Source organism: Notothenia rossii, assembly GCF_949606895.1.
Source record: "Notothenia rossii genome assembly, chromosome: 4".
Lineage (NCBI taxonomy): Eukaryota > Metazoa > Chordata > Actinopteri > Perciformes > Nototheniidae > Notothenia > Notothenia rossii.
The window spans coordinates 7,468,141-7,480,013 of record NC_136902.1 but is presented as its reverse complement, the minus strand read 5'-3'; the positions used below and the strand labels follow the sequence as shown (position 1 = coordinate 7,480,013).

The window sequence follows — 11,873 nt, the reverse complement described above, 5'->3', positions numbered from 1 at the left end:
TAGGCGACCTTTAAAACTCTTCCGGTGAGTTAAACCTGTGTATGTTATGTTCTCACCTGGTGATACTTGAGCAACAGAGAGTGCAGGTAGTCGGGCAGGTAGAGGGACAGAGGGGAGGAAGGTGTGATGGAGCAGGAGTCCACCAGCAGGCCTGATATCGGGGACATGGACTGGTTGAGCTGCCAGAGGAAGATCTCCGGGCTGGAGAGCAGCAGAGCAGTGAGCCACACCAGAACCAGCTGCAGCAGCACGGAGCGGCAGCGCTCCACCAGCCGGGCCTTGGGCTGCGAGGAGGAGGTGGCAGCGTGGAAACGAGCGATGCCCAGAGCGCACAGAGTGAAGGAGGTGAGGCCCAGAGACACGGCCTGCAGGAGAGGACGAGAACAATGGAGGTTGTTTTGAAGGTATTTGCTTTGGTAAGGCAAGTTTATTTATATAGTAACTTTAAACACAAGGACATGCACATTTCTATTGCTGGCGGCAGTGGTTCAGTCTGTAGGGACTTGTTCTTGGAACCGAAGGGTCGCGGGTTCAAGTCCCGTGTGACCCAAACAAAAGAAAGAAGAAAGCTGGTAGCTGGAGAGGTGCCAGTTCACCTCCTAGGCCACTGCCAAGGTGCCCTTGAGCAAGGCACCTAACCTTGAAACTGCTCCCTTGGTGCCGGACAACTGGCAGCCTCTCTCCTCTGCACATGGTTGTGTGTGTATATCCTCCCCTGTGTGTGTAAACACAACAGAGTAGAGAAAGACATCTCTTCTATATGTCGTCTTCTTCTAAAGTGCTTGAATTGGTGTATTGGTGCAAAACTGAAAAATTAAAACAAATATTGCAAATATCATAACATATAAATATAGAATAGAGTAGAAAGGTAATACAATAAAAAATCTAAACAATATTAAAGTAAAATGTATATTCACAACATGTCTGATCTGCCAGACACTTGTTGCAAACAAAAATCGGTAAACTAAACAAGGATTGGAAAATTTAACATTTTGGAAATGATATCTGACTGTTTTGGTATTACAGTAGGGAGTGATGTTAGAAGTAGAACTTTAAATAAAAGAAAGCAGTGCTACCAAAAGCATGTGAGCTCTATGTTCTGGTTTTAGCTTTATGGTGCTTTCACAACTATGGGACTTTTCCCCACACTCACAGGGTATAACGTTTCACATCCGTGCACCAAAGTTTTGGAAATCCTATCATGGCCAGAAAGATGAGTCCAAATACAGATATTATTTGTTTCTCTTTGTATACTGTGTTACAGTACAAACTCTCTCTGATTGTTATTCAAAGGGATACAGTGCCACACACTCTCTCTACCCAATGCTATCAGAATGTAATCAATCAAACCACATGAGGAAAGTAAAGGATCAGTCTGGTCTTATTTAATGTGTCTTATAATCAACAAATCCCATATGCAGACCCATCCAACAACATTAGTCCGTCCCTCACTACTGAGTAAATGTCTGTGCACTCAGCAGAATCACATTGGTTCACGCTAAAACGTTTACAAATGTATTTAAGAGTCTGTCATTTCTTTAAATTGCTATCTCAGCATACAATAAGACTCCGTTTTTAGCCAAGCTTAGCCTATTTACTGAACTGATGACTGAACTGTTCTACTTCTACTTTCATCAACTCCCAAACCTAAGTCTGTATTAAAAACCATGTATGTTCAGTTCTGCCAAGATGGACCAAAACACTGTCAAACATTCTCTGAACTGAAGACTCCAATATGGCCACCTGTAGTAAAGGGTCACAGATCATTCAAACACAGTTTCACCCCAAATTTGTTCCTGTCAAACCATGAAGGCAGCAGCAGGACGCCCCAGCAGACAAAGAACCAGGTCTCCATGGTAACTGACAAAGAAACTACTGAATCTCTGCTCTTTAGCAATAGTTCATATATCACAAAAATGCAGATAAGCAAACTGTTGTATATTTAGAACAAAACTGTGTCATATTAGATGTTTGGGCACTTTAACATACACACTTAAGTCAATACCTTTCAATTAAACAAAAATATATATAATTTGCAGGGACCAAAAGTAATGGTTGCCAAATGGCCATTTAAATTTGGCAACCAGTTATTTGACTTATTGGCATAGGGACAGCAAACAGCAAGACTTCCAACCAAACATAATATTTGTTTTACATTTTTGCTGCATTTCATTTATGATATAAAAATATTGCTTTTGCATTCCACCCTAAAAAATCTCAGAATTGACCAGTAGATGAAAAAACCCTTTTTCAAAATCTGTTTCACCCGCCACAAGTAACCGCTTTAAACAAAATTACTTTCAATAAAACGTCCTCTTGCCCCTCCTACTTCCACATAAGCCCCACCCACCATCATATAAGGCACCATGCGGCAGGTGATGTCACCAATGATCCTCCTATGGGACGGCTGGTTGAGGAACACCACAGGAAGGCATAGCACCAGGACCAGGAAGTCCCAGAACGCCATTCTTTACATTTCTATCTCAGATTACAATAAGACTCAATTATAGTCAAGCTTAGCATATTGACTGAGCTGATGACTGAACTGTTAGCCTATCACCATCTAAAGAGGTACAATTCTACTTTGATAAACTCCCAAGCCTAAGTCTGTATTAAAAACCATGTCTGTTCAGTTCTGCCAAGATGGAACAAAATACTTTCAAAAAATTACTTTCAAGCAATCTTTCTCTTGCTCCTCCTACTTCCTCATAAGCCCCACCCACCTCCATATAGGGCACCATGCGGCAGGTGATGTCACCAAGGATCCTCCTATTGGACAGCTGGTTGAGGACCACCACAGGAAGGCATAGCACCAGGACCAGGAAGTCCCAGAACGCCATGCTGGCCAGCAGGTAGTTCCAAGCCGACCTCATGTAGTAGTTGTTCCAGACGATGCACATGACCGCCATGTTTCCCACCACGCCCAGCGCCAGCACCAGGCCGGCCAGGAACAGAACTGCGTAGGCCGCGTACGAGCCTTCCGCCAGCGGGTAGAACGGGTTGAAGAGTCCTGGGGGGTCCAAGCTGGAGGTGTTTCCGTGGACCTCGTGATCGTTGTGGTCTTCTGCTGCTACTTTAGTCCCGTTGTCAAACGCTGTGTCCTGCGGTGTCGTAACGGAGTCGTTCTCAAAGGACTGGCTGAAGGTGGACTGTTGTTCTTCTTCCTCTGCGCCGCGGGCCAGGCGCCGGGGTTGGTCCACATCTAGATCCAGCATTTCTGGGAGTGGGAGGCTCTTGTTGGGGGCCTCGTCGGTCTTGAGCTGCTTGGAGATCCAGAGTGGTTCCAGTTTGACGAGGGATGAGGGTTTGTTGAGGGTGTCGCTCTGACTGTCAGGTTGCTGAACGGTCTTTGCGTCCGTCAACAGAAGCGGCAAAAAAAGGCCCAACCACAAAGCAAGAGTAGGGGCCATGATCCAAATATTTAATGTGGATGATTCCTCTTAAGATTCTTCTTATTGAACTTCAGACCTAGGTGCTGAGCTTCAATTAGAATGCCAAGAAAGTTCCCAAAAAGTGCCAATATTCAGGAACCAAATGACCAACTTGATGCTTAGCAAAGTCTACGGTACCTTTCAGAGAGACGCAACTCTAGTTCAGAGATTCTGGAAAATGACTTCAAGACAGAAGTTTGTTGAGTAAAGTCGACAATTCCAGGGAAGAAAAAAGGTTCAAATGCACCAAAGCTTGCAGCTGGTTGCTTGATGTCTACCAACGTTTCAGAAAGTTTCTAGATGATGAAGAAATGCAGATGTTTGCTAGATCGTCCAATAGATTTTTAATTGGTTTGTAGTCCAGAAAAGATGAAGGTGTCTTCTCTTCTCTTCTCTTCTCAGGCTTGTGGTTTTAAACTCTCAATACACCCAGGTTTCCCACTTTAAAACTGGACTGTGTTCTTCCCATCCATTAGTAATCCAAACAGGCGCTGGAGCTCCAGGAGGGGGGGCGTAGGGCGAGAGTCCGTGTCCGTGTCGGGGCTGCTGTGTCTGGGCTGCAGATAGCAGAGAGACTGGGCGTCCTGGAGCTCTGAGGGTCTCTGGGAACAAGCAGCTATCTGCAGTATGGCTGGATGGAGCCTTTGTCAGCACACACACGCAAACACACACACGCACACACACACACACACACACACACACACACACACACACACACACACACACACACACACACACACACACACACACACACACACACACACACACACAGAAACACACAGTGACAGGCCTGCAAGCATACAAACAAGGTTGGCACTCACACAAATACACACATTTGTCTGCACGATCATGCATGCATACTTTTTTTGCTCTTTTTGGCTTTCACTTTTCTCTCTAACTCACACACACACACACACACACACACACACACACACACACACACACACACACACACACACACACACACACACACACACACACACACACACACACACACACACACACACACACACACACACACACACACACACACGCAAACACCAGAATACACGCACATGTAAACACACTCTCCTTTCTGCTGCCCCCTGGTGGTCTAGTGTTGGTTTTACTGGGAAACACAACCAGATGATTTTATTAAAAGAATCCCATCTGCCTGGAATACTGATGAAACCACTTTTTGTGTGAGAACCAGTTTCAGTGAGAATTTTTTTTCGACTACTCTTCACTTCCACTGTTTGAGGATCCTTAAATGACATCATAGGCCTACTTATTTTCAGACCTAAACCCACAGTCGATGTATCTTCCTACAAGTATTGGGTGTATCAAAGCCTGTTATATCTTCTTCCTTTGGCCCAAACAGCTCTGTTGTTGTCCAAAAGCTGTTAAAAACACATCAATGAGCCTCACTGCTGCACTGGGTAACATGTTCCTTCATTGTGAACAAGCACACTGTAATTTACTTTGACGCAATCCAACTTACATTGTCCTGCTGCCAAAACCACTCACTGGGACACCAGATGTGTAATGGAATATACTGGGAGAATACTGAATAGCATATATTTTTTTAGTTTTTAAAACCTTATCTCCTGTTGGAATCAATGGGCGTGGTGCCTAAAACCAGAGACTGGAAGTTAGAACAGTATTGAGATGCTAGTTTGAGTCTTTTCCTGGGATTTGTTGACTTATAAAGAATCTAAAATAATATCAGGCTCATCAAAGTGTGATCTGATGGTTTACAATCTGATTACAATGTGTTCTAGGAGCATTAACATTGAGAGCTTTTGAATATTGGGACTTTTTCTTGATCCAGATGTTCATTTGGAAATGAGGTCAAAAAGGCAAGAAGTTATGCACTTGGAAACTTTCTTTCTTGGTGATATTTTAGAACACTATTTGCTGTTATATATTATATTATGTGTAGCTGCTTACTTTGACTGGTCACTGATCTGTGCTTATGTACTGCTGTGGTTTATTCACCACTAGAGGTCGATATTGTTCTGTGTTAGTGAAACTGTGACTGACAGCAGAACCACCTCCAGTTCCTTGAGCATTTAGTTACGGTAAAAGCCCAAAAAATGTTACTTTTATAAAAGGGTGTAAAAACTTTCAGGGAAAAATGTTAAACTATAAGATAGAGAAAAAATATAAATGGTGACAAATACTGTGATAACGACCACAATACGGAAGTGACAAATTCACAGTCCACAATCCAAACCTCTACTTTATTATAATGACTCCAGCTTAATAAATGAGAATGATGGCTGAGGCTCGAAAAATAGATTGTAAGTTGTTGTTCAAGCGACATAATCAGACCTCTTTTGGTTGGTAAGGGTCGGGGAGGTTTGAAGAAATTCACACACCAATTAAGACTGTAACAAAACAGAGAACTTTATTGTATTTAAAAGGTCATGCTATAAGGATGCTTTCAGGTCTTTGTGCAAACAACTTCCTCAAACACACACACAGGCAGAAACACACACACACACACACACACACACACACACACACACGCACGCACGCACGCACGCACGCACGCACGCACGCACGCACGCACGCACGCACACACACACACACACACACACACACACACACATACATGCTTTAGGTCTTGAATATGTTATTGACAGGTCTTGACAAGGCCGGATTAGTTCCTCAAGGGGCCCCTGGGCACTGAGCACTCATGGGGCCCCCCCCCCCAACCCACGTACCAACAAGTAACACCACGCCTACCCAATCCTACCAACATGACCAATATTTAGAATTTTCAGTCAATCTGGCATGTCAAATCGCACACCTATTTGTCAAAAGAAGGGACGCAGCCATATAGTTCAACCAAAGTAGGTCTAGCCTTTTGCCCTTTTAGTCAAAAATCACAAAACAAAGATACAATGGATAAGATCTCAAGACAGTGTATGGCTCATAATGTCTATTATGTCTATAACTATGTATTATGTCTATAACTATGTAAATGTATCCTGTAAATATAATGTATGATGTCCTTTATTGTTTTATGTTTCATGTGGAACCTATATGCTGCAGGTCTCCCGTGAAAAAGAGATCTATGATCTCAATGGGACCAATCTGGTTAAATAAAGGTTTGAAATGAAAAAAATGAAAAGAAGACCTAGGTAATATCAATCAAAACCTCAGAACAGCACCCCACTTAATGCAAAAATATGACTGGCTGGCTGTACAAGTACACAAGGAGTTTTATTTGTCACAAACATCGAGAGTTACAAAAGTAAAATATGTAGTGAAATTGTGTGGTTGCTCAAGGGTGGGGCTGTGATTCGGCTTCAAACCGCCGCCGCGTAGTAATAAAGTTGAGCGCATACATAGTGAGACCTACAGTACAGAGACCTACAGTAATTTGACCCTATGGAAAAGCTGTGTTATTTATGGCGAAGAGTGAGTGTCATTTAAAACAATGTATGATGAGTGAGGTTGTGCCCGAAAAGAAAAAAAAAAAATATATATATATCTTTTTTATCTTGTCACTGAGGGCCCTCTTTGCTCAAGGGCCCCTGGGCACTTGCCCAGGTTGCCCATATGGTTAATCCGGCCTTGGGTCTTGAAGACATTGTCCAGTCGGGGTGTTGTCCCTGTTTCAGTGCTAAAACTTCAACCTTTTCACAGGATGTTTTCAGTTCGGGAAAGGTCATGAAGGAAGTTGACGTCCAAAACACCAAACTCTAGGCCTGAAAACCGTAGGCTGTAAAACTATATGTGCCTTTTTATGTAAAGTCTAAGGTTTATGTCAGGTGTTACAGCTCTGACCTTTCTCTCTGAAGGTTCCCGTTTTTTGGCCTGAAGTAATAAACCAATGGAATTTAACCACAAGGTCTGAATAGTTCATCTTTATTTTAGTTATAAGCTCAGTTCACATGCATTAGACGCTTTACCCAAAGATAAATCTTCACCATCTAAAGTCACACATGCTGTGGTTCAGTATCTGACTCTTCTACGTCTAGACTGAGCTTTATCAGTTTTTTAGTTAGTAGTTATCAGAGTATTGGTTTTCAGGAATGCATCTCTTTTTGCAGTTGATGTAGATCTTTCTGATATCTTTGGTGAGAAACAACGACATGTTAAAGAGGAAATATGCTTATTTTCAGTTTCATATTTGTATGATGTGCCTCTACTGTAACTACTGTTACTCAAAGGCACCACCTTGTGGCGGTAGTTGGTACATCTGGACCATAAACTTTGCATTTGGTTAAAACAATAATAATGTAAATGCAGATAAACCTGTGACCTGAATTAAATGTTCCTATATGAAGAAAGGGAAACAATAAGGTCTCTTTTAAACATTACAAAACAGTAAACAAATGGCTTTTTAAGTGTCAGTCAGTGAAGGACTTCTTGGCTGTTCGTCAGGTGATTTAGGTTCTGAAGTAAAGATGTGAGGAGATATCTTTAATTAGTTTTGAACAGTCTAGACTTGATCCTATTTTGCAGTAAATCATGCAACCCGAGTGATCAGAAACTCCTGCAGGTTGAAATGGACCAATACAACTATTTTATGGCAGACTTAATCTTAACAACAAGCTATACAACGTGCTAGAAAGTCCAACTTTGAGGACCCTACTCTAAAATATAACACATTCTGTGTTTTAGTGAACCTGTAAACTGTAAGAATATCACAGTTTATAGCTGCAGCACATTTCTAAGCAGAAGGACTTACTGTGTACACTGTCGTCAGCACACAGAACATTAATAATCAGCAGGAAATTGACTCTCAGTTTAATATCATTAATGCTTTCAACTCTTTTGTCCGTAGATCCAGCATTAAGTTGATCAAATAACTCTGCTGACTCACATACAAGTGAAAGCTCCTCGCCTGCCTGCCCTCCTTGCCTGCACAGGGCGTGCAGCTACCTGCCTGAAGACATTAACGTAATTACTCACCAGCAGAACAGCAGCGCTGGTATGGTTCTAACCTTGTAGGTCATAGTAAAATATGTTCCTGGAAACACCTTCTGCAGCAGGAAACTGAAAGAGAGGAGGTTCTTTATCTTGTCTGTCCAATCTGTCTGATGCAGTTGAAAACTTCACAGATTTGAAGTTGAGACCAAATGAATGCTGAGTTTAAAGATGCAGTAGCTGTGATTGAAGTGCGGTCAGTCGTTGGCAATTAAGTTAAGTTCCCTCCCCGCCTGAAACGTTACCATTGGACTCCTTTGTTTACTTCCAGAACAAAGTGACATCACTATGTAACACTCATGTTAATGGCCTACATTCCAAGACATTGCACGTGATAGGCTAAAGCGCGGGACATCTCTAAGCGGTTGACCAATAACAACAGAGCCGACCAGCTAACCAATCAGAGCAGACTGGGCTCTGGTTTCAGACAGAGGGTGAAAAGAGGTGCTGCAGCACAGGCAGTATGAGAACAATACAGAGCTTTCTGAACATTAAAGAATGGAGACATGTCCCAGTAGAGACACTACATACTGATATACACCTGAACATCAGCAGGAGAGGACTCTTTAAAGTAGAGACACAACATACTGATATACACCTGAACATCAGCAGGAGAGGACTCTTTAAAGTAGAGACACAACATACTGATATACACCTGAACATCAGCAGGAGAGGACTCTTTAAAGTAGAGACACAACATACTGATATACACCTGAACATCAGCAGGAGAAGACTCTTTAAAGTAGAGACACAACATACTGATATACACCTGAACATCAGCATGAGAAGACTCTTTAAAGTAGAGACACTACATACTGATATACACCTGAACATCAGCAGGAGAGAACTCTTTAAAGTAGAGACACTACATACTGATATACACCTGAACATCAGCAGGAGAGGACTCTTTAAAGTAGAGTCACTACATACTGATATACACCTGAACATCAGCAGGAGAGGACTCTTTAAAGTAGAGACTCTACATACTGATATACACCTGAAAATCAGCAGGAGAGGACTCTTTAAAGTAGAGACACTACATACTGATATACACCTGAACATCAGCATGAGAGGACTCTTTAAAGTAGAGACACTACATACTGATATACACCTGAACATCAGCATGAGAGGACTCTTTAAAGTAGAGACACTACATACTGATATACACCTGAACATCAGCAGGAGAGGACTTTTTAAAGTAGAGACACTACATACTGATATACACCTGAACATCAGCAGGAGAGGACTCTTTAAAGTAGAGACACTACATACTGATATACACCTGAACATCAGCAGGAGAGGACTCTTTAAAGTAGAGACACTACATACTGATATACACCTGAACATCAGCAGGAGAGGACTCTTTAAGTACAGAAGAAAACACATAGAGATACAGTAATTGAGATTAACTTAATGGCCTTTCTCCTAATCACAGTGTAAATGGATCATCTTCTGGTATCATCAACAGGTTGCAGGGGTCTCCTTCATCAACCAATCAGGTGAGAGGATGGTGGGAATGGAGACAGTGTCCTGCTCCGCTACTGCAGCTCTATATAAGGCTGTCAGTCTCTGCAGAGGAAAGACATGGAGGGCAACAGGGGTCAGTGGACACACGCACATGCACACACACACACACACACACACACACACACACACACACACACACACACACACACACACACACACACACACACACACACACACACACACACACCGTATATGGGTTAAAAGTCTGTGGAAAATGTCGGTGTGAAACAGCAGAGCGTGAAATTCCAACTTTTCCCTTAAATCCGATCTAAATCTGCCCGAGCGGACGTTAGATGTTTTCTTTGGAGCGAATCATCTCGCTGTAGCTCTGAGATGACCTCAAAAATAAGACACCCGCAAACTGCTGTGTTCACGAGGGATGTAACCCACTTTCACTGACAGGTCAGACCTCATGTGTTTACTCTCCGTGCCAATCACAGTTATCATTAATGGGACACGATGCAGCGTCCACTGCTGTCCACTCAAACTTAGCTCCAAGGTGCAAGTTACTGTATTTATAAGCTATACACGCAGGTCAATGGAAACAAAACCGAGCAAAACTCATCATCTCCTCTATAAATGGACACAGAAACACACACAAATAACACACTTCATAAACAGAAATACAAAAGGTTCCAAACACATAAACAACATAATGCTCAAAGGACCGGGCGCTTAAAACCATTATTATGTTTTACTTCAAGGAAAAAAGACCGTTTATTTGTAGAAAGTCGTGATATTTAAGAACAGATTCACCTTTTTCACGAGACTTTATCACAAAACTATGACCACGATTGGACAAAAAATGATTCAGTCCAGTTGTAATAATTGTAAATTATACTTTGATGTCACTTATCACTCACTTATTGTCTTTTCAACTCAGATTCTGTCAGATGTATCAGCAGTGACAAAGGGGCTGAGTTACAGGGTTTTGATGAACAAGGCAATATCATTTCCTTCAGAAAATACATATCACGATCTTTTGACTGCGCTCTTATTTTGAAATTCCTGAGAAATGTGGCCCTTTTTTATGGACAACAATCAATGTTTATGTTGAATACAACATTCTGCTTATCAGTTTAATATCTTACAGAGCAACATAATAACATATATGAAATCCTGTTTTAGCTGCTATTTGTGAGTTGATGGAACTGCTTTAGTTCAATCAAAGTGTGCTATGGACTCATAACAATCCAACTACATTGAATTCAACTGAAATCCTAATAAGGACGACTTTTGTCTAAAATAATATCTGCAAACATCTTATTGTTGCCCGAATAGTTTATGCAATGTGTCCCCATGATAAACATGTTACTCAACCATAGAGTGCAGCCACTTTTCATCAGTTGAAACAGCCCAAACAAGCCCTTATTATTAATTATTAACTGTCATTTCACCCCTCTGTCACCTTGTTGTCTCTTTATTTCCTCTTCCCTGGGTTCGCCCCAGTTATGCGACCTCGTCTGAGTGTGTGACCTCTTAAAGAAGTTTGTGTTTTTGAAGTTCAGATGGAAAAATCTCCCCTCTTCACTTTTAGATCTTCTCCCTATTTAGACAGCTATCTCTTTCTAAATCTGTCCATCCTCCGAGCATCAGCTCCCATCACTTCAAAAGGTAGACCCAACTGTGTCACACACACATACACACGCACGCACGCACGCACGCACGCACACACACACACACACACACACACGCACACGCACACGCGCACACGCACACGCACACGCACACGCACACGCACACGCACACACACACACACACACACACACACAAAATACATTTGAACTCTCTTCATCTTGATTCCTGGAAATGTAATGACTTGAGCTTTAAGTCTTATAATGAAAATAACAGAGATCTGTGGACAAGAAGTTTGAGAGAGAAGAAAGAAGAGGAAAGGACGTGAAGAGGAAACTAGTTTTAGAGTACACACAATATACAGTAGGGTGTATTTAACTGACAGTAGTACACATCTAGTTTAAAGGTGGGGTAGGT

The 11,873-nt window shown here is 42.1% G+C and overlaps 1 protein-coding gene across 1 annotated transcript; it reads right to left on the bottom strand.

Moving 5' to 3' along the window:
- Positions 1–44: 44 nt before the first annotated feature.
- On the bottom strand, positions 45–4,091 carry LOC307038080 (G-protein coupled receptor 37-like 1; the record flags this gene model as incomplete). Its single annotated transcript, XM_079679378.1, has 2 exons — positions 2,724–4,091; positions 45–365 (listed from the first exon to the last, which is right to left on the bottom strand). The coding sequence occupies exons 1-2, from the start codon at positions 3,408–3,410 to the stop codon at positions 45–47; spliced, it is 1,008 nt and encodes a 335-aa protein (XP_079535504.1). The 5' UTR covers positions 3,411–4,091.
- Positions 4,092–11,873: the final 7,782 nt, after the last annotated feature.